Source organism: Prionailurus bengalensis, chromosome A2, assembly GCF_016509475.1.
Source record: "Prionailurus bengalensis isolate Pbe53 chromosome A2, Fcat_Pben_1.1_paternal_pri, whole genome shotgun sequence".
Classification (NCBI taxonomy): Eukaryota; Metazoa; Chordata; class Mammalia; order Carnivora; family Felidae; genus Prionailurus; species Prionailurus bengalensis.
Window position 1 is genome coordinate 14,142,193 of NC_057348.1, and position 22,688 is coordinate 14,164,880.

General features: G+C 61.7%; 2 protein-coding genes across 2 annotated transcripts in view; one reads left to right on the top strand and one right to left on the bottom strand.

Moving 5' to 3' along the window:
- CRTC1 (CREB regulated transcription coactivator 1) overlaps positions 1–12,099 on the top strand; it is a 76,476-nt gene extending 64,377 nt beyond the window's left edge. The window contains 4 exon segments of the mRNA XM_043587112.1: positions 983–1,087; positions 4,128–4,214; positions 4,837–5,017; positions 6,387–12,099. Coding sequence (XP_043443047.1) covers positions 983–1,087; positions 4,128–4,214; positions 4,837–5,017; positions 6,387–6,598 — 585 coding nt within the window. The 3' untranslated portion in view covers positions 6,599–12,099.
- A 448-nt stretch (positions 12,100–12,547) lies between these two features.
- On the bottom strand, positions 12,548–20,732 carry LOC122487123 (cartilage oligomeric matrix protein). Its single transcript, XM_043587114.1, has 19 exons — positions 20,044–20,732; positions 19,715–19,800; positions 19,261–19,312; positions 18,633–18,802; positions 17,805–17,942; positions 17,471–17,545; positions 17,215–17,373; positions 17,012–17,116; positions 16,817–16,924; positions 16,429–16,588; positions 15,737–15,855; positions 15,495–15,547; positions 15,210–15,391; positions 14,868–15,046; positions 14,709–14,757; positions 14,207–14,403; positions 13,411–13,583; positions 12,842–12,981; positions 12,548–12,752 (listed from the first exon to the last, which is right to left on the bottom strand). Exons 1-19 carry the CDS (start codon positions 20,120–20,122, stop codon positions 12,706–12,708), a joined length of 2,271 nt encoding a protein of 756 aa, XP_043443049.1. The 5' UTR covers positions 20,123–20,732; the 3' UTR covers positions 12,548–12,705.
- Positions 20,733–22,688: the final 1,956 nt, after the last annotated feature.

Genomic DNA, 22,688 nt, shown 5'->3' on the forward strand with positions numbered 1-22,688 from the left:
CTCTTTCCAACTCTGAGAAGGCCCGAACCGGTCATTGCCGAGTGACCGTGCTGGCGCCTCCCACACTGATACCTTGCCTATTGTACCCCGGTGCCCCTCCCAGGCTCAACCCCTATTCCAGACTACTCAGAACAGGCCACTGAGGAAATGGAGGAGACCGAGCATTTATGGGGCCCTGGGCTGGTCAGCCGGGCCTCAGTGAACAACAGGCCCAGAGAAGTCAGGGAGCTTGCCCAGAGGCACACAGCAGGTCCTGGGTGGACTGGGACCAGAGCAGGGGCTAAATCCAGGTCCTGCCCCAGCCCGTCCTGCCCCTGGTGAGAAGCTAAGGCCCTCTATCCTTCAGGTGAGGAGGTGGCCGCCCCTGGGAGGTCTCTGGACAGCAAATGCATCAGGCTCGTCCCAAGTGGTGCCGGTGTAGTGACTGCCGGGTACCGGACGTCTTGCGGTGTGCCCCGCATGGCCTTGTTTGTCGGTCCCACCATCCCTCGAGGTGGGCAGGATGTGCTGTTGCCCAGAGTCGGCAGCAGAAGGCGGCGGCTGCCTGCCCGGCCCTGGGCCTTGTGTTGCCCACGTGCGTGTGGGTGTGTCTGTGTGTACACAGGTATGGCTGTGTGCACACGTGTGTATGTGGGTGCGGGTGTGTGTTCGTGTGGGTGCTCTGAAGCCTGCCAAGCTAAGGTGGACCCCTCCGCCCCCCCCCCCCCGCCACGGTCCTCCGGCGCCATTCCGTGAAGCTGGGTTCTCTGACCACGCCCCCCCCCCCCCCCCCCCAGCCTCCGGGAGCTGGGTTTGGAGACATGTGCCCGAAAGGCCCCGGGCTCCGACAGGGCTCAGGGACCCGCACCACTTGCAGGTGCTCCTGGTACCGTGCTCACCCGCTGGGCGGGGGGTCTTCGGGGGGATGCTCGGCGGGGAACGGCCAGTCCCAGGAAGCCAGGCCCGGGGCCCCTCGCGCGTCCTGACCTGTCTGTCGTCGCAGGCGCCGGCTCTGCAGCAGTACCGCACTAGTGCCGGCTCCCCGGCTAACCAGTCTCCCACCTCACCTGTCTCCAATCAAGGCTTCTCCCCCGGGAGCTCCCCGCAAGTAAGGGACACCGCCTCCCCCCTCCCGGCACCCCGCGCCCCAGCGTTGCTTCGCGCCCCCTCCCCCCCCGCGTCCCCCACCATCTGTGCCTCGCTCCATCCCATCTCGTCCACTCCGCTGGGGCGGGGAGGAGAAGGCGCCGCCCCACCAGGCCCGGCTCAGGAGCTGCCACGTTCCCACCGTGTCTTTGTGGCCGGTGCGGAGCCCGAGCTGGAGGCGGTGGGCTCCTCGCCTGCCTTCGTGACCTCGGTGTTGGCCACACCCCCAGGCTTCTTGCCAGGGTCACCCCGGGGTCCCACAGCCTGTGCACACATCCCCACGCGGGCCTGCCCGCCCGAGGCTCCCCAGAGTGGAGGAGGGCTCCACCTGCTCTGGGGCACAGCTGAGGCGGTGGCTGGCCTGTGACTGGGGCTCTGACTCCTCAGACTCTTCTCCCTCTGCCTCACAGAAGGGTGTGTCCTCACAGGAAGCTTCTCTGAGTGGGGTCCATGTCCCCATCTCACAGATGAGGAGACTGCGGCTTGCCCCAGGCAACAGGCAGGACTCGACCACATCCATCAGATTTGGGTTTTTTCCCCAACGCGGTTGGACCCCAACCTGTGACACACATACATGCAACATACCCCCATCTGGGTTCCTCAGGAGTCCCCTTAGCACAACTCTCAGCTTATAACCAAATTCTGTCTGCAACATTGCACCAGAGAAGAGGTGCCCACAGAGCTGACATCAGGGCCCGAAATTTCCAGGCTGTAGAGCCTCCTTAGGACCCCACCACGCCGTCCCCAAAATGTCACCAAGCTGAGAAGCTCCTAGGAGCCTCTTAGCAGTGCCCGAGGCCCTGAAGCCTCATTTTTGGTCCAGGGCACAAAAGAGAAAGGATTTTCCTCCCCTCCTAAAGAAGGAGAAGAGCCGTCTCACCAGGCAGGACCATGCAAGAACAGTGTTGAGTTCCCTGGTCCGGGGGACGTGTGGCCCGCTGTCCCCATTTCCCCAGCTCTCAGAAGTACGCCCACATGGGCCCCTGTGTGTTGAGATGGCAGGTGTCCTGTTCAGGAAAGGCTGTTCTCATGGTTGCATCTGCTGCAGGAGGAGCTCTCCTAGGATCCTTCCCCCACCACCCAACAGTGGCCTGGGTCCTGCTGGGACCATCTGTGTGCAGCTTCCTGCTCCGTAGGCAGGTGGGGAGGGCACCAGTGAGCTCAGGGCAGGCCAGAGGTCAGTTTGGTATCTGTGGGCTCTGGATACATCGACACCGGTTCTGAGCCCTGGTGGCTCCCGAGAAGTGTCTAGTCTGGTCACGTGGCGTCATGGGATGCCGAGGGAGGGGAGAAGCTGGTCCAGGCAGGGGAAATGGTGAGTGGGGCCTATTCCTGAGGCTGGTCCTTGAATAATGTCTCTTTTTGTACAGGAGGCAGGAGAGGAATTCGGGGGTGGAGCAGATTTCTCAGTAGAGATTTGCCTAGACCAAGGCGGGTTGGTCCATCCTCGGCAGAAAGCGTGTTGCCGTCTTGTGAAGCCCGTGTCTGTGTGTTGGTCTGTCCATCCATCCGCTGGGTGCTGGCAAGGGAGGTGGGCCGCTCAAGTGGCTGTGAGGTCAGGGCTGTCACGTCACCTGGACCGAGCCAGACATGGGCCTGACATGGCCAAGAGGCCCACTAGGGGGCAGACCATGCTGGGTGGGCGGCGCCAGGCATGGCTTCATGCTGCACCTGGATCCCTAGGTTGCACTCAGTGGCCCCGTGGGCCGGGGCCTCCCCTCACCTCCCCGGCCTCGAGTGGACATTGTGTCTGTCTGGCTGCACCTCGGGCCTTAGGCAGCTGGCCTTTGGTACTGTGTGCTGTGCTCCTCCCTTCCATCCTGAGCAGACCTTTCTGGCAAACTCTGATGGCAGCCTCACAAACTAAACCTTAGCCTGGGTCCCCTGCTTGTGTTGGGCCTCTTTGGGTCCAAAGCCACGGGGCTGGAAACAGGTACCCCAGAACAGACCTGCTGCTTCTTCTATGGGGAAACCCATCCACGACCTTGCAGCCCCCTTTTCCAAACCTGAAGCTGGCTATATTTAGGGCAAAGGTGGCATTTTTGCCACATTGGCCGTTTTTCTTTCTGCTCTCAGCCCACTGACCAATGAGGAAACAGACTTGTGTCCGGGCTGGGGATCTGTTTCCTGCGGCCTGGTGCCTCATGTGAGGTCTGGCCACGATGCACTGGCTGTCCCTCCTCCCGTCCATGTCCCACCGGGCTCCATCCTGCTCTCTCTCTCTGGCATCATAGGAATAAGCAGGGGCTCCAAGCTCTTGTTTCTGGTATCTCTTCTGCCTATGAGGGTCCCCAGTCCCCTGCTCTTCTGCTGGGAGCAGACCTGTCTCCTGGCTAGCCGTGGAAGAATGGGAGTTGGGCTGCCTGCCCACCCATGGGTCCTCAGGTCCCCCAGGCAGGCAGCCATGGACAGATAGGTAGACGGGGCTTTCTGTGTGCCTGTCTCATGTTCGCTTGGCCAGCATCTGGCTCTGTGCGCCTGTCCTGTCCACATGTATGGCCTGCTACCATGTCCCATGTCTCCCTGGGGGCCTGACAAGGTTCGCCAAGTACGCTTCTCATCCTGAAATTCAGAGCACCTACTGCCTTGGCCCCGGTCACATATTTTACTCTGGAACCCTTCAGGCGGGGTTCCCAATCCCTGTGGCCCCCCTGTCTTCCATCTGATGGAAACCAGGTCACCCATTCCTGGGTTCAAGTAGAGGAGATGGGGGATGGCTCTTTGGGGGCTATTGGGGTACTGAGGCCCCCCAGGAGCAGGTGGCGGAAAGAAACATCCTGAGATTGGGGAGCACTCTGCTCAGAGTGAGCCAGGCACCCCTCCATCCTGGAAGTTGTGGGCTTTCCCAAGAGGCCTAAGGTAGATGCTCAGCCTTCTTTATCCTGAGCATCCTCCAGGAAGTTCCAGGGGCCTCCCTGTGGGCACAACCAGCCTGAGCCCCAGCAAGCCCCCGACCTGGTCTTGGGGACCGTGATGACAGCAGGCCTCTCTTCTGTCTGCAGCACTCCTCCACCTTGGGCAGCGTGTTTGGGGACTCGTACTATGAGCAGCAGATGGCGGCCAGGCAGGCCAATGCTCTGTCCCACCAGGTGAGCGGGTGCCCGGGTCACAGCGCCCACAGCTTACCCGGACGCTTACCCGGACCCCGCCCGCCCCTCGGGCGTGAGCTTCGCTCTTAAGGCTCCCTCCTGTCTCCAGGCCTTGGAAGGGGTGGCTTGGCTTTGCCTCCCCAGGCATCTGTGCCTGGCCCACAGAATGAGGCCAACAGCAGAGGGGGAGGAAGGGTGGGCGGTGAACACTGGCAGGGACAGGCAGTGGCTGTAGCATCGGTGCCTCAGCGTGGGCCGTGCATGTGGGTTTGCCGGGAGGTAGAGCTGGCTCCGCGTGGAGGCCAGGGTCTGGGGCGTGTGGGCATGAGAAGGGTTGGCCGCTTCCTGGAGCAGGTCACGCACCCGTCCCTCCTTCCTTCCATCCATCCATCCATCCAGTGAGCCCTGAGGGGGCCGTGTGCAGGCAGGCCTCGGCAGGTTCAGAGAGGGCGGAGGGGGAGACCCTGGGCATAGAATCTCATGCTCAGCAGCCCCGAGTGTCTGAGCGTGGGTGCTGGGCGTCTTGCAGAGGAGGTGGTCCCGGCTGCCACAGGGCAGGCCAGCCGGCAATAGCCAGGGGCTCAGCAGGGCCGGCCTCACGCCTGTGTGCTTCCCCTGGCAGCTGGAGCAGTTCAACATGATGGAGAACGCCATCAGCTCCAGCAGCCTGTACAGCCCGGGCTCGACGCTCAACTACTCGCAGGCGGCCATGATGGGCCTCACGGGCAGCCACGGGAGCCTGCCAGACACACAGCAGCTTGGCTACCCCAGCCATAGCAGCATCCCCAACATCATCCTCACAGGTGAGGCCACGTGTGTGGCATCCCGGGCGGGGGTCTTGGGCAGAGTGGGGGACCCGGCAGCTGCGAGAGGCCTCATCCCCGGGAGAGACGGCGCCCCCGCCCTGCACGATGAGTCGTGACAGGACTGGGCCAGAGGAGGCCAGACCCCACCAACTTTGACTCGTTGCCGGGTTGTGGGACAGGCCAGGGGGACACACGCCGGACCCTGAACCAGGCTTCCAGCGTCCCATGCTCAGAGCAAGAACAGGACAGAGCCAGTCACTCACCCGGCCCCGCATCTGCTCCCCAGGTCCCTGAACCCCATTAGCTGAGAATAGTGGGATTGCAGGTGACTAGGGGGTGGGCCCTGCACGGCAGGGCTTGTCACATGCAGCCAACATACATGCGGCAGGCCACACGGCAATGAGCATCCCAACGAGCACAGCGCCCAGGCTCCTAGGGACATGCATAGCACACGTGAGTAAGTCCCTGCTCCACGTGGCATAGAACCCAGACCCTTTGCTGCCTCTGCTCCACCCTGTAGATTGTGGGTTTTATTGAAGAAAGAAGCAATTTCCTTATAAGCCAGGACTGTCTCAGGATTGAGGGTGACACCCCCTGGTGGTTCCACTGACATCTCCAGGACGGAGAAGTCCGTGGCCAGGACCCCTAGAGGCCTAGTGCTTCCTCCCTACCCCAGGGTTGTGAGCAGTGGTCTGCAGGAGATGCTCTGGGGGTGGAAGCTTCAGACTCGAAAGAAGGATCAGGCTCCTGTGATGGCCACAACAGCCCAGAAGGACTTTTATACCCCTGTCTCAGACTGGGAAACTAAGGCCTAAGGTCTCATTGCAAGTAGAGGAGAGAGCCTAGGTTTGAATCCGGGTCTCTCTGGGGAGAACTCAGACATCCCCCCAACCCACAGGGAGGGTCCCTGATACACACGTGCACACACACCCCGGTTTGCTTCTCTGTGGCGTACGTGGAGGAGACCTCCTGGCAGAGCAGGAAAGGCCCCTGCTCCTGCCAGGTCACACTAAACATTTGACCTGGCTCTTAGCTCAGGGCTTCCCAGCCTTGGCACTGCTGATAACGAGGGGCTAGATCTTTCCCTGGGGTGGTGGGACCATCCTGTGCTGAGCAGCATCCCTGGTCTCCACCCACCTGATGCCAGTAGCATTCCCTCTTCTCTAGTCATGACAAGTAAAAATGTCCCTAGACGTTGCCAGTGTCCCCTAGAGGGCAACCCCCCACGTAAGCACCCCTGGTGTGGCCCAAGCCCCTCTTCCCTGAGCATTGACAGGGGCCACGGAGGCACAGGACGTGGGGTCAGAGAGCCAGGGCCACGCTGAGACTTGTTTGTCCTGTGTTCCCCCTCTACCCCCGGCTCCAGTGACAGGAGAGTCCCCTCCCAGCCTCTCTAAAGAACTGACCAGCACACTGGCCGGGGTCGGTGATGTCAGCTTCGACTCGGACAACCAGTTCCCCCTGGACGAACTCAAGATTGACCCCCTGACCCTGGATGGACTGCACATGCTCAACGACCCCGACATGGTCCTGGCCGACCCGGCCACCGAGGACACCTTCCGGATGGACCGTCTGTGAGCTGCACACCCGGCACATCGCCGCCCAGCCCCCGGCTCCATCACCCCGCCGGTCAGTGGTCCCGACGGCGTCTCCCTGAGCCCAGGGACGGCCGCGCTCCGTCCTTCGCAAACGGCCGAGCTTGTGATTCTGAGCTTGCAATGCCGCCAAGCGCCCCCTGCCCACCCGCCCGCCCCCCAGCTGTCCACCTCCCTTGGGAGGCCGCGTGTCACCCCCGCGGAGCCTCCCTGCGCGTGCTCTCTCGCCCCCCACCCTGGGCCATGAGCCGTCCCCCTGTAAAATGCGGAAAGCGTGTTGGGGAGGGCCGCCGGCCTGGAGGGGGCGCTGTGGTCCACGGCGGCGGTGGGCTGAGGTGCATTTTCCGACTGTTGTCCAGCTCTCACTGCCTTCCTTCGTTCCTGGTCCCCCGACCTGCCCGCCACCCCCAGCCCGAGGTTAGGTAGAGAGCCAGCCCCACCCTGCCAAGGGGAGAAGGCACCAGAGAGAGGGGCAGACACAAAGCGAAATAAACACTATTTTGACTGCTGTCTTTTATATTTCTGAGCACATTCAGAGAATGCTAGAATCCATCCCATGGAGGTAGAATATAAAAGGTGTGAACAGAGCATGCAAAGCAGCTAAATCTTCCTGGGGCCCTTGCTCCCGCTTTGCCCACCCCCAGCCAGGTCCCTCTGTGGCCGCCTTTGCCCTGAAAGTGAAGCCCCCGGCCAGGACGAAAGGGCCTTCCAGGGGATGCATGTGGGGGCAGGGGTTGTTTCTGGGGGTTGTTTTCATCTCTCAACCTGTTTTCATCTTTTCTTCCCTGTACCTTGGTCACTGTCACTGTTATTTAAAGAATGGGGTGGGGAGGGGGCGGCCAGGGCATTTTTGTTGTGTTATTGTTTGTTTGTTTCTTTTGGTTTGTATTTACACTTTGGTTGTAGACAAGTAGCTGACTCTTTTGATCCAATACTTGCCTGAGAGCATGTTTTTATTCCAGAAATCCCATGTTATATATTTTTTAAGCTAACTGGAAGCAGTCTGCTGCCTGCCCGGATCTGAGCTGTGTCTCTGGCCGTTTTAGCTAAGGCCCACATTATCTCAAAACGGAAGGGCTGAGTGAGGGCGGATTGGGCCTCGTAGGCTCTCTGGCAGAAGCTTGAGGTGGCTAGAGGTGCCTCCGCTCCAGCCGCGTGAGAGGCAGAATTCCAGGAGGGAGCCACGGCTTTTATTAAGGGTCTCTCCGAGACCCAGCTCTGCCTGGCCATCCTCAAGGTGCCCGCTGGTCTTCAGGGAGGACTAGTCCCAGACCCCGAGACTGGTGGCAACTGCAGCCCCTCTGTCCTGACATCCCCAAGATGAGGCTGTCCTCTTGCCCCCCACCCCGAGAGCCAGCTGACATTCGTCCCCTTCAGCTACCCCTTTCATGGTTCCTCCCGGCAGGGCTGGATTCGGGGGGCAAAGAGCAGTGTTGTCGTAGCGGGAGGTTTCCAGGTGCCTCTTGAAGTGCCTCCGGAGGCCGTGGTGACCATCAGGGCTCGGCCACCGTGCCGGGGGCTGTCCCTGTACCCTCCAGGCCCCAGGAGGGGTGACGGGGCTGTCTTTGTTTCCCGTCAGCTGCTTTGAAATAGGAACTTCTGTTGCAGTCCCTCCGAAGCCGCATCCTGAGCTCTTGCTGGCTCCTTGGCCTGCAGGCCGGGCCCGCACCTTCTGCCCGGTGTGATTCTTCTCTGTGGCGTCGCAGCCACTGCCTCTGGGTCTCAAGAGCCCTCGCCTCTGTCCGTGGGAGCCAGATTTGATCTAATGACATCCATCTCTCTTGTTCCTGGGCCGGGCTGTTAGCACGTGGCCAAGTGACTGGGCTGCCACAGGTGTAAGAAGGCCCCCTCCTCAGTCATTTGGCCCCTGATACCCTCGTCTGGGCTAAGGGACACGGGGTTAGTCCGGGGTTAGTCCGTCCAGGTCAAGGGCCCAGCCTCTTACTGAGGTAGGGGCTGGGAGCAAAGAGTGAGACTTTTTTTTTTTTTTTTTTTTTTTTTTTTTAAGAAAACTACATGTACATAGAAGAGTTTGATTACCATTAGACTTGTATGTAGAACTTTTTAAAAAATGGCCTTAATAAAATTATAAACCTTCCTGGATGCAATTTTCAAACAAGGCATCGTGGACCCCATGTGGGAGCCTCGTCAGCCCGTATTTCCTGTCTGCCCGGCACCCAGTTCTCAGTGCAGATGGGCAGGAGAGGGAGGGTGTCCACCCCTGCAGCCTGTTTCCAGCATCCTCTTGGCCAGGGGCACAGGTGACATTGTATTTACATGGCCACTTCGGCTCATGAGGGGCATAGGTGCAGTTTTCCCAGGGAGGGGGTCCCAGCCAGGAGCCAGTGGCCAGGCATCCCTGTGTCCTCAAAGGGTTCATACCCCTGCCTGGGCCTGGGCAGGCCTCCTGAGGTCTGCAACAGGGGATTTTGTTTATTTCTTAAATATTGCTTCTCTACTAAATATTCTTGAATTGCCAAGACTTCCTGAAACAGGACAGCCTAAGGGAACCAGCCCTTTAACTTGTGATGTGAAAATACTGTGATTTCAGGCGAGCTGCGCCGTGAGGGGTGGGCCGGGGCCCCTGAATATTGTATATAGACCCCGCCGCCTGTGTCCTCGCTCGCTCGTTCTGGACAGGCCTGGATGCTCAGCCCACATGAAGTCAGAGGCTAGGCCTGTCTGTCCCCCCACTGCTGCCCCCCGAGTGCTCCTGATTTCAGTCCCCTACAGCTGTGCGAATTTCTGCCCCAGGAACACAAACCGAACAGTGTGTTCCCACCTGCCTCAGTTTACCCTCTGTCCTCCAAGCCCCCAGGGCAATGAGTTTATTACCCCCACAGAGGCTTGTGGGCCAAAGTAGAGCCCGGGATCAGCCCCTCTCTGTGTCCTTCAGAGAAGAGGGTTTATGCCACCACCCATCAAAGTCACCCCCCACACGCAGTGTCCAGGGCTGATGTGGGGGAGGAGAAGGGGTCTTGTCGGGATCGTGTTCCCTGTCACAGGTACCCATGCCAACCTCCTTCCCCGCTATGTCCTTACCAGGGAGAAAACAGGCAGCACTCTTCGGGGGCATCCCGCATTCCCCCCACCCCCGCCATTCTCCTCACATGCCCTGCTTCCTTCTGACATACTTCTGGGCAGGAAGCGGTGGGGGTGGGGTGGGGCGGCCCCTTGGGGCAAGAGGCCCTGAGACCCTCAGTGGAAAGCTCAGGGGGCAAGCTGACCCTTTAGCGAAATTTAGGGGCCACAGCTGACAGTATCCAAAAACTGTCTACACTCTCCTGTGGGGGATAAGCCAGAGAAGGAGCCCTAATTGTGGTGGGTCCAGTCCCCCCTGCCATTGCTGTCCATAGGACTCCCTGGGACTAGCAAGGCCTAAGGGGAGGGCAGCCGTGTGTGTTTGGGGCCTTTCCCCAGCAGCACCTCCACCCAGACCTCCCTGCTGGCTTCTGAGCCACCTGCCTGCCCCAAGGGTGTGCACTGAGCACAGGGGTCCCGAGACACTCAGGCTGGCCTTTGCAGCCTCTTTCTGCTCTTGTCTACTTGTGGCTTTTGGGGGGCTGGGAAAGGAGGGTTCTGATGTCTGTGTGTTTGGCATGATTTCTTTGGGTGGCTGAGCTCCCCGGAGGATGCCTAGCCAAGTGGGCCCTGTGGTGAGGCCCGTGTGTCATAGTGGGGCAGATGAGAACGGACATCGAACACTCTGAGACCCCCACATGGAGGGTGAGAGGCTCTGTGTCCATCCGTATGTCCAGCGGTGGGTGTCCAGTTTTTGAGCTGTATGCCAGGTGCTAGCTGTGGCCCGGTCAGGATGGGAGCAGGCGCCGGGTCTTTGGGGGGCTGAGTGGGGCTCAAGCAGTAGAGACTGCCTTCCCCACCGTCCAGCATCCTGGGCCCAATGAGCCCCCATGAGGGACTATCCTTAGAGGGGCCCCCAGGGCAGCCGAGGACACATGGGAACGTGCCCCCTCCCCAGACCTCCACATCTCAGCCGACCCTGAGCTGGTTCATAACCAAGCATCCTTCCAAACTCCCAGCCCCATCTGGATTCTGGGTTTTCTGCATTTCCAAAGAAAGCATCCCCACTCCTAGGTACAGTCTGGGTGTGGTAAGGCCTGGCGGTTATTGGGGAGCCCTCCACTCCCCACCCCCAGTCCTGACAAAGCAGCACCTGCACCCACCACCCTCACTGGGTTCTGATGGACCTGTAGGTAGAGGCCACAGGGGCTCTCATTGTGGGGGTAGGGTAGGGGGGCCACAAGGTCAAGGGTATCCGGTGCCCCTGGTCTTGACCCATCACCCCTTCAGGTGATGCTCCAGGAGAGGGAGCTGTGGCCCCCTGAGCCCTTCCCACTTGGCTTGCAGAACTGTGGGGAGGACTGTGTGCCTCCCCCCACTGCTGGAGGCCTGCCCGGGGTGAGTGGGCAGCTAGGTCTGTTTCTGCTCCCGTTCTCCTTGGAACCTGTGCCTCCACCTTCTGGGGGCCTCATAGTGTGTGACTAGGGGTTCCTGGTACACTCCTCCATCAGGCCCTGCCCTACCATCTCAGCCTGAGCTGACTCTCCTTGGTTTCTCTTGGCCTTTGGCCTCCAAGGTTCCTGGTTGGGTGGGGCTCAGTGCCCTTTCATATCCCTTAGCCACAGGCAACTGGCCACAGACACATTCTCTCCAAAGTGGCCACTCCCAGGAGAGGGAGATGGGGCAACCTGTATCCCCAGGCCTGGGCGCCGGGATGCTCTTCAAAGGCATTGGCGGGGGGTGGGGGTGCGGGTGGGGCGGCGGTGAGAAAAAGACCCTCGTGACCTGGGCCTCAGTTTCCCTCTTGTCACTGACTCAGACCCATGGGTCTCGGGCCTCAGGGTCCTCCCCGACAGGGTGGGGGCTAAGGTCTGGACATCAGAGTGATGCTGGCTCCAAATAGTTCTTTCCACCTGCCCTCTTGGCCAGCCCTCAACACCCCGTCCCAAGATGCCAGGGACATGTGGCACATGCAGGGCGTGGTGTTGCCCCCATCTCGCAGGGCTCTGGACTCTGGGGCCAATCAATGTCCAGCCCATCCTAGCCCATCACTTCTGACCTCTTGTCCACTCGGGACAAGTGGACACAGCTGTGGCCTTTGCCACCAGTCCCTGAGAGGGAGGGCTTTGGCAGCCAAGGTCCACTGGCCCCGCTGTGCCCCCCCCCATAGGAAACTGCCCCCCAAGGGGCTGGGCGGCACCACTGATATATGCAAACCTGCCGGTCCAAGCCCTGCTCCACCTGTTTCCCTCTGTCCCCAGGCTGGCTCTGCCCCTGCCCCCAGCATGTACACTCTGCTGTGGATGTCCGTGGGCCGTGGGTTGGGTGCCCACGGTGGGTGGGGGCGGGCGGCTCAGGGCGCACTCGGCCGGCCCCTGCCCATCTTCTCTGGCGTGGACGCTTTTGTCTTTGTACCTTTGCATCCTTTGTAATGAAACATAATAAAAATCCAATGTTTTCGTCCCTGCCTCCTCTCCTTTTTTCCTGCCCCTTCCCCTACACTGGGGATGGAACGTGGGCCAGTAGGTATATCAAGTGGGAGCCACACACAGGCCCCCCGCCACACACACACACACACACACACACACATGAACGTGGACACCCAGGTGTGAGCCCCTCACCCCCACCCCTAGCCAGCTAGTTGGGCCTATTGCCTGGAAGGGGAAGGACCCCAGGATCCTGGGGGCAGGCACTCAGTGGTGGGGATCCAGCCCTGTGACCTCAAGTGGGTAGGATGCAGTGGCAGGCCCGGGGCCTCCCCAGTCAGTGTTGGACACTCCTAGTCAGGACGCTGGTCCCCAGCCACTCGGGGCAAGGGGACGGGTAGTCATTAGCAGGTCTGGGGTCCCCGGCCCAGCCTTTCCTGGCCCCACCCCACGATCTCCCTGAAGCAGAGACCACAGCCAGCCACTCCACCGCACATACTTTATTTTGTCCTCTCTGAGCCCCTCAGCCTTCCCTCCCCCAGTCCAGCCACCCCTCGGAGCCGGGCACTGAGCTCCCTGCTTGGCGTGCTGAGGGCAGCCCTGGGGGTGACCTTCTTCCAGCAGTGGGTCCCCACGCCCGTCCCTAGGCCTGCAGCAGCCTCTGAGTCTCGTAGTCCTCAGGGATGGTGTCTGTGGAGAAAGGGCCAGCGAGTGAGAGGGGGTGAGGTTGGGCAGGATGGACTCCCACCCCCGCCCCCCAAGCAGGGCTCTCCCCTCACCATTGCAGCGGTAACGCAGATTGGCCCAGATGATGTTCTCTTGGGAGAAGCAAAAGACCCCCAGGCGGCCACCCCTCATGGTCGTGTCCAGGACCACGTTGCTGTCAGCCACCAGCTCAGGGCCCTCGTAGAACCGCACTCTGGGGGGAGGATGGGACAGCGAGGTGGGGCCCTGGGCTAGGCCCTCCCCTCTGAGGCCTTGGCGTCTGCCCTGGAAGACGAGTCCCCTCCTCTCTGGGAGTGGAGGCCGTGTGTCCCCCCCCCCCCCCCGCCTGGGCCACTCTCAGGGCAGGTGGGGCTTCTGACCTGACCCTCAGCTTCCCTGTGTGACAGGATGGACTTCCTGGCAGTGCAGTGGGGACTGAGAAACAAGCAGGACCCCACCGTCTGAGGACCTGCTGTGTCCTGCGTCCTAGGAGAAGTGTCATGTCCCAGAGCCAGACACAGTTAATTCTACCTGCCCGTATCATTCCCATTTTACAGGTAAGGGTACCGAGGTCCCCTGAACCTCCAGGAGCCAGGACAGAGCAAGGGACTTCTGGTCCACTGGCAAGGGGCGAGGTCCCCACCTGATGTAGCCCACTTGAGGCCGGTGCTGCAGGAACCAGCGGTAGGACGTCTTGTCCTTCCAACCCACGTTGCGGGGGTCCTTCCACAGCAGCCGCACCTGCGACGCTGTGTCCCCCGTGTGCCAGAGTGCATTCCGCATCTGTTCCCCGGGGCCTGTGGAGGACTTCACAGCCTGCCATGCCCAGGGACAGGGCAACAGAGTCAGAGACTGCCCAGGCTATCGGAGCCCTGCAGAACCCTGCCTGGTGGGACAGGTTTTGGCAGTGGTGGGAGGCTCTCGGGTGCCTGGATGGGATGCCTGCAAGGAAGCCTTCTTGGGGGCCACGTGGAGATTTGTGGGTCGGGTATGGGGGGGGGGGCAGGGATGGTCTGGAAGCGCACGCGAGGATTTGGGAGTCCGTGGACAGGTTTGGAGTCTGAGAGGATTTGGAGGGGTCTGCGAGATGACTTAGTGACCCATAGAAAGTTTTGGGTGTCCATGGGATAAACTGGGCTCTATAGGATTTGGGGAATTTGCTGGAGGGTTTCAGTGACTTACTGGGGTCTAGGGGTTCTGCAGGAGGATTTGGAACCCGAGGGGAAGTTTAGGTCTCCGTGAGGTTTCGGGGCCCAAAGGAAGTTTGGGGGCCCTAGGGGAGTGTTTGAGGGCCTGTAGGAATCCAGGGGGTGCTGAAAGGACTCTAAGGTCCACAGGATGACGCTAGGGGGCTGTAAAGGCTTTGGGAGACCTTGGGAGGATTTGGGGCCTCCTAGAGAGCTCAGGGACTGAGGGAGGTCAGGCAGGGCCGCGGACACCTTGAGCTGAATGCCGGGTTCAGCCACTGCACGGAAAGGGTTCGCCTGCCAGTACGTCTGTTCCATCTGCTTCCACATAACCACATAAAAGCTGGAGCTGTCCTGGTAGCCAAAGATGAAGCCTGCGTAGTCGTCATCCGTGGCCGTGTTCACGTGGAACGTGCCTTCAAAGTCCACGCCATTGAAGGCCGTGTAACCTGGGGAAGAGAAGGGAGCGGTGGGGCTCTCCCCATTGGGGCCCTGCCTCCCCCCGGCCCCGCCCCTCTGGAGTCCAACTTGCCCCTAGGCCCAGATCCCCACCCATATACCCGCCCCCGAGTCCAGCCACGACCACATCCCTGGGCCTGTGACATGCCTTGGGTCACGCTCCTTCAGAGTCCAGAACTGTTGGACCCCAGAGCCCAGACTCAACCTGGCTCCGCCTTTCCTAACTTCAGGCCCGCCCCTGGCCCCGCCCCCTATTTGGCTAGCTGTACGGCCTGGACCCCTCTCCGTGTCTCACCCACAGCCAGGCCAGGGTCGCTGTTCATAGTCTGCACGATCTCCATACCCTGATGGGGTCAAAGGAAGAAGGGCCTCAGGTCGGCCGCATGGGTCCTCGGTTCCCCCGCCCCCAGCTGAGGACCCAACCCCACCACCTTCCGCGGGGCCCTGTCCCCACCTGGTTGAGCACCACCCAGTTGGGATCTATCTGAGCGTCGCCTTCGGGGTCCAGCACGACCGTCTGGAAGGCCCGGAAGTCAGTGAGGGTGACCTCGGCATTCTCCGGACACACATCGATCTTGTCCACCACTTTGTCCGCGTCGAAGTCGCCCTGGCACACGTCGCCCACTCCGTCCCCTGAGAGACCCCCGTGGTGGAGTCAGCGCCAGCCCCGCCCAGGGCCTAGTCACGCCCACATCTGCCATAGGTCCCGCCCATACCACGTCCCAGCCCCTCCCATACACGCCCAGGTCTCCACAACAGCCTCTAACCCACCACAGGCCCTGCCCCCTGCCCTTACGGTCTACATCTTCCTGATTTGGGTTGGGCACCAGGCGGCAGTTGTCCCGACTGTCAGGGACCCCGTCGTTGTCATCATCCTCGTCGCAGGCGTCACCCTGGCCATCGTGATCTGAATCCTGCTGGGCACTATTTGGTACTGTAGGGCAGTTGTCCCGTGAGTCCTGGTGCCCATCCCCATCCCTAGAATTGGTGGGTGGGACAGAGAGACAGTGAGATTTCCCAGAGGGCTGCGTCGGGGTCGCCCACCCTCAGTCCCCACCCCCACCCCAGATGGCCTCCTTACTGGTCTTGGTCACTGTCGCAAGCGTCTCCCACAAAGTCGTGGTCCACATCACTCTAGGGAAGGTGGATGCATGAGTCGGAAATCAAGGCAGAGGAATTCAGAAGCCTCCCACCGATCCCGAGTTCCAGAACCAAGGTCCTCCTGACCCCAAGGAACCATGCTTAGACCACGCTTCAGTCTCCTTAACTAGTCTGGAGCTCACCTCAGGGATCTGACCCAGCTGGGGTGCCTCCGGCGCTCACCTGGTCTGCGTTGCTCTTCTGGGGGCAGTTGTCACAGGCATCCCCTACACCATCACCATCGCTGTCCTTCTGGTCTGAGTTTGGCACCCTTGGGCAGTTGTCCACCGTATTTCGGATCCCTGCGAGAAGCAGGGGGACAGCACAGGATCCCAGGTTGGGGGCGGGACCAGGCTAACTTCGGCAAGGCAGCAGCAAACCTGGGGCTGGCCTGGGACACAGTCCTGCGCCTCTCGGGGCTCCCAGCGCTACAAAGTTAAATCAAGTAGGGCATTGGCCCAAGCCTCAGAGACTTGGTGGACGGCGGGTGAAGGGACTGGCTCTCACTCACAGAGGAAGCTCAGCCTGGACCCTCCGCTGGCCCTGGGAATGCACCATGCTGAGTGTCTGCCCCAGGTGTAAACCTGGCACCTCCCTGGCCCTAAACTGCAGGCTCACGTCTCTGTTCAACTACTTACTCCTTGCAGCATCTGACACAGGGCCCCCCTCCCCTCCTCCAAATGTTCCTGCCGCTTCCCCTTCGCGTCGTGTCCCAGCCTTATTTTTCTGCCCGCAGGAGCACAGTCCGTGGTCCCTGGAGCCCTGGACCGAGCTCACCCGCAGCAGCTTCAAAAACTAGCCGAGCTCCGCCCTCAGGCAAGCCGCGCCCCTCGGTGCTTGCCCTTCCCTCCCCCCCTCCCTTCTGCTGCTCTCACGGTCGCCGTCGATGTCGTCGTCGCAGGCGTCGCCTTTGCCGTCCTGATCTGTGTCCTTTTGGTCATCGTTCTTCTGGGACCGGCAGTTGTCGCACGCATCACCCCACTTATCGCCGTCCGCATTGCGCTGGTCTGGGTTCCGCACCAGTTTACAGTTGTCCTGGGGGACAGGGCCGATTACCGGGGGGAGGGGGGGGCCGGTCAGGCCTGGAGGGGCAAATGTCACTGCCCAGACCAGACCCGCTCCGAGGCCCCGCCTCCTCCGCAGAGCAGCGGTCATCCTTCCTGGGCACCCCCCCCGCCCCCAGTCCACATCCTCTGAGGCCACTTCCCTCACCCAAGCCACAGCCCCACCTTGCCTAACCTAGGCCCCGACGTTTGGCCCCACCTGCTCGTTGAGGACCCCGTCCCCGTCGGCATCCGGGTCGCAGGCGTCTCCGATGCCGTCGCGATCCACGTCCTCTTGCCCTGAGTTGGGCACCGTCACGCAGTTGTCCTGGCGGGAGGGCACGGCCGGCGTGAGGAGCGTGGCTAGGGAGCCCCGCCCACCACCGCGCGTTCTGGCCCTTCAGACCCCGCCCACCTTGCGGCACTGGCGTTCCGGGCAGCGCAGCTTCTCGTCGGGGAAGCCGTCCAAATCCGTGTCTCGGCCGCAGACGAGGCCGTTGCCGGCCCAGCCAACGGCGCACTGCGGGTGGGGTGGTGAGTAGGTGCCCCGGCGTGTTCGCCACCCGCCCCACCCCCTCGTACCCCATGCCAAGGTCGTTTCTGCTCGCCCGCACTCACCACGCACGACCTCGAGCCATCGCGTTCCAGGATGCAGTCGGCCTTCTCGTGGCACGGGCTGGGCGTGCCGTCGGGGCAGAAGCGCTGTGAGCGCCGATGGCAGCCGGATGCCTGGTCGCCCACGAAGCCGGGCTGGCAAGGGCCGCACTGGAAGGAGCCCTGGGCCCGGGCCGCGCGGGCAGTGAGCTCGGGCTGCCTGCCACTTCTCACCCTCCCCCAGTGTCTCGATCCTTCCCCCGCTCCTACCGTGCCTTACCCGGGTATTGACGCACACGGAGTTGGGGACGCAGTTATGCTGTCCGGTCTCACACTCGTTAATGTCCGTGCAAACCTGGATGGCAGGGAGCGCAGAGGTCACCGCCCCCGCCCAGAAAACCCTCATACCTCCCACCCGGTTCACGTCTCCTCTGCATCCTACCTCTCCCCTACCTACATTCCTCCCCCAACCTCCACCATCTTGATGAGGACCCTTCCTCTATCCATCCCCCGGGCCCCGGGCTCCACCCCTTCCCACTGAAGCCAGGCAGGAAAATAGCCTCAAGGCTAGCGGGCCTTTTCCCTGATGAAGCCCACCCCTCCACCGCCCTCACCTGCTTGTTGGCTTTGGCGAAGGCCAGCCCCACGCCCTCGTGGGCGGGGCCGCTGAACCCGGGCGGGCAAGCCTCGCAGCGGAAGCCGGGGCTAGTGTTGATGCAGCGGACGCGCGGGAAGCAGGGATGGGCGTTGCACTGGGGGAGGAAAGGCCACGGAGGGTCAGAGGACGCAGGAGGAGAGCCCCGTCGAGAGCGGCGCCTCAAGATTTTGGGGGCTTGAACTTAGAAAATTCAAGGGCCATTAGCCAGCACTTGGGGGGGGGGGGCTTGTGGGGCAAAGGCCATTATCCCAGGGGTCAGACGCGACTTCGCCTTGATGGGGGCAGGGGAGCGACCTGGCGGAGAGAGGGGCTGTTCCTGGGAGCCGAAGGGCTGGGTGCTCAAGGGCGGGGGAAGGAATTGTGAGGGCGGGCGTCCCCAGCAGAGGGGGGAAGTGGCCGTCGAGGCGTGCGTGCCCGGCCGTGGGAGGGTCGTCCGAGCGGGCTCCTCGCGGTGGTTGAAGGGTCGTTGGGGCTTCCGAGCCCCGGAGGTGAGGGGGGCCTTTGGGGCGGACCACTCTCGGCTGTAGGAGAGTGGTCGGGGCGGCCGTCACTGGCTACGGAGGGGGTTGGCGGGACCGGCGTCACTGGTGGTAAGGGAAGTGGTCTGGATGAGTGCCCCCCCCCCCGCCCCGGCGTCAAGGGGGTCGTCCGGACGGGCGCCCCCGGAGGTGAAGAGGGCCTCCGGGTGAGCACTTTCAGCCGAGGAAGAAATCGTTGGGGAGGTCGGTAGTTGTAGGGACCGGTGTTATAGGGGGGTCGTCGGCGGGGTGGGGGACGGGCGCACCTCGTTGACGTCGACACAGTGCGAGCCATTGCCAGTGAAGCCCGCGGGGCAAGGTCCACAGCGCGCGCCGCTTGCCGTCTGAGTGCAAACCACGCCTGGGTAGCAGAAGCCGGGCGCGCACTGGGAGAGGGGGCGCACGCTCAGACCTGGGGTGCGCGCCGGCTGCATCCCTGCGGGTGGTGAAGTGGGGCTGGTCAGGGCCCAGCCCCGGGGGCGGAGTCTATCAGGAGCACGCCCCTTCCTGGAGGGCCGCCCCTGGGGGCGTGGCGAGATCCCGGGCTTTCTGCGACCCCGCCCCGGACCCCGCTCCAGGCCCGCTAGGCTTTTCCAGTCTCTGCATCTCCGCGCGCGTCAGTTTTCTGCTTCTCCCAGAGCGTCTCTGCATCTCCCTCCATCTCTCGCACGGCCTCTGCTTCTTTTCGTGTGTCCCCCTCTCCCTTCCCATAGTCCCTGTCTCCCCCTCCTTGTTCGTCTCTCTCCATCCCTCATCCAGTCTCTCCATCTGGCAGCCTCCATCTCGTCCTGTCCCTTTTCCTCCCGGTCTTTCCTTCGCTGTCTCCGTCTTTGTCTCCCCAACTCTTCTCGATCTCCCCGCCTGCCGCGCCTCTGCCGCCCCAGCTGTGCTCACCGCACGCGTCACACTCCATCACTGTGTTTTTCAGAAACGTGATCTCCTTGACCTGCGGTGCAGGGGGAGACGGGGTGTAGTCAGCGAGGCCCCATCCCTCTTTTCCTCCCTTGAGTCTCCTCTCCCCTCCCCCAGACTCCCTCCCCACAGACCCACCCACTCCCCTCGGACCCTCCCTCCACCCCCTCGGACTCCCTATCCTCCCAGCACCTCTCTTCCTTCCTTGGGACTCCCTTCCCCGCCCCCCCCCCCCGACCCCTGTCATCTCCCGCGGAACCTTCTACCCCTGGGACTCCCTTCTCCCTCTTCTCTACAACTTCCTCCCTGGACCTTGGTACCCACGATCCTCTCCATCTCCACCGGCACCTCCTTCTCCCATCCCCCTGCCTCTCCTCCTCTTCCAGGCCTCACTCCCCTCCTCCGCACTCCTCGCCCCCCCCCCCCCCGTCCGCACCTGCTGCCGCAACAGCTCCCGCACATCCTGCAGAGCCGCGTTGGTTTCCTGAAGTTCCCGAAGCATCTGCGGGCCCAGATCTGCACCTGTGCCGACAGGGGGCGCTGGTGGGGCGTCGGGGTTTGGGGACCCCCGCCACACCAGTCCTTACCGCGGCAGGGCCCTGGGACTCCCTCATTCCTTGAGCGTCAGCCCTGCTGCCTGGTTTCTCCGACCTGCATGCCCCGATGAGCAGTCCCTGAGCCCCCAAGAAGCCGCGACCCCAGGCCTCACGGGTCCTCCGGTACGGTTGAGGGTCGAGGCCACGCGTGGGGGAAGGGGCGGCTTACCTATCTGTATCTGGCCCTGGCCCGACGCACGGAGGGCTGCCAGGGTGAGCAGGAGAACGCAGGCGGCGGCAGGAACCATGGCGGCGGCGGGGAGCTGGACTGCAGCTCGCTCTCTGCTGCCCACGAGGCCCGCGGGGCGTATTTATCCCGGCGGCTCAGCCGGCTCCGGGGACGGCCCACCCGCGGCCCTGCCCAGCGTCCAGCCGCAAGGTAAACAGATGGCGCTGGCCTCTGCGTTCGAGGCCCCGCCCGGTGTTGCTGAACCCGGACACGGCGGGGAAACTGAGTCACGGGGAGCCGGGGTAGGGGTCGATAGGGCAGGGAGTCCAGTGGGACCACCCTCCAGCCCTCTCTCTCACTTCTCTATTGAGTGCCTGCTGTATGCCAAGATTGGGACCTAACTGAGTACGAAGCGATCCGTACAGCGGCTCCCCTCAGCTCACAGCTGGGGAACCAGTCAAGAGACGCTGAAAGTTAGGACCCCCACCCCCGACTCTGCTTTCAGTCAGGCCGACTGGCCCTCCACTCCCTCTTCACTTGCTTCAAAATGAGGCAAATGACATCTCTCTGTGCCTGTTTCCATCCCCAGCAGAGGAGTGCGCAAATTAAAGGGCTCCAGCTGGAGGAGGTCTGAGGGGGGTGGCCGGGACTTCTGTTTGGGGAGACTTCGCCATACCTTCCGAGCTCCGCTCCAGCTGCTGTGGGAACAGCCTGTAATAAAAATAAAAATTACTTCTAATCAGGAAAATCGTCCCTCCCAGCTCAGCCTCGCTCCTGAGCTACAAAACACTTTGACTTTCTGGAGTTAACCCTCTCCACCCGCTTTCCAAGTGCTCAAAGCCTCTGTCGTATGGATCAGAACACTGAGGCCCAGAGAGGGGAAGTGGCTAGCCCAAGGCCACCGCAAGGGGCAAGGGTGAAATCAGAGAGGTTCCAGAGAAGTCACTAAGGGCTTCCCGGAGGAGGTGGAAGGGAAAGCTAAAGGAAAAGAAGGACTCAGCTCAGCAGAGCGAAGTGAAGACAGTTCTGACATAGCGAAGCACGTGTGGCTTGGGGAGGGGGGCGTTTCAGACACATCGACTTACTCCACAAACACACATTGAACACCTACCGTGTGTCACGTCCTGCGCTGGACTCTTGACACAGGACGAACAAGCCAGAGGGGGCCCCTTCCTCTAGGGGAGCCCAGGTTGGTGGGGAGGCCGCTTGCATAATCACCCAAAGGGGCCAGAGCTGTGATGGGGATACACGGAGAGCAGTGGGAGCTCCACCAGGGTGCTGGACCCAGCCCGGTGTGTGGGGGGAATCTGGGTAGGCTTCTCAGAGGAGGAGGGAATGCTAAACTGGGACCAGGAAGGTGAGGAGAACATGGCCAGGCAAAAAAAAAAAAAAAAAAAGGTGGTAGGCATTCCAGGTAGAACAGAATATGTGAAGATTCTGAGACAGAGAGGAGTCTGGTCTGTTACCAGGAATGATCTCAGGGTGGAGAGATGTTGGGGGTCAGGAGATGCAGTGCCAGTGGTGTGGAGCTCAGGCTGTCCTCGAGGGCAATAGGGAGCCACAGAGGGTGAGGGAGGAGGAGCGGGCCTGGTGGGGAGGCTGGGTGGGAACAGTCAGCTCCAACCTGGGCATTTCTAGCGAAGCCTGTGCCCTGACAGTGCCCACCTTGCCTGCTGCCTGCGGCCGGGCCATGAGCTCACCTCCTGTTTTCCTTGGCGTCCAGCACACCTGGGGGCCGCTCCTGGCCGGCACTGGAATTCTTGGGAAAACCACAAACTCCGGCGGGGCCTGTGGGCTTGCGTGCGCCTCATGCAGCTGAGACAAGGGCACATGGAAACCAGGCCCCTGCCACAGGCTGGGCACGGGGCTGAGACTTGGACACACGTGGCCTTGTTCATGGCCAGGCCACGGGGAAATGCGGGGAAGGGCATTCCGGGCAGGGGGAACAGCAAAGGCAGAGGTCCTGAGGATGTCCCAGCCTGCAGATCGAACCACGGGGGCCCAGGGGCGAGCAGTCTGGGTTCGTGTTCCTACCTCCTGGATCTCACCAACCCTGAGATCCCCTGTCCGGCAGTGGCTCCTTCTCTCATGCACACCACACACGGCCTCACGTTACAGAATAACTTTCTCTACGTGTCCTTCCGAGTCTTTGCCCCCACTGCTCCCCCTGGCCCCAAATACCTTCTTCCATCCTTCCGGGGGCGCCTGGGCGGCTCAGTCGGTTGAGCGGCAGACTTTCGGCTCAGGTCATGATGTCACAGTTCACGAGTTTGAACCTGACACTGGGCTGACAGCTCGGAGCCCGGAGCCTGCTTTGGAGTCTGTGTCTCCTCTCTCTGCCCCTCCCCCACTCACAATCGGTCTCTCTCTCTCTCTCTCTCTCACTCTCAAAAAGAAATAAATAAACATTAAAAAAAAAAAAAGACGCTTGGGCTCCTTCTTCCATCCTTCAAGTCTGGGCTCTGATGCCCCCTCTTCCGTGAAGCCCTCCCAGCTCTTCCTGGGCAGGGCTCAGGGGCTGGCGGCTGGCTGTATGACAGCCGTCTGGGACCCCTGGCAGACTATTCTTGGCAGAGAAGGTTGGGATGCCCTGACTCTGGGAACTGGGATTGTGTGTGTGTGTGTGTGTGTGTGTTTAGTGTTTA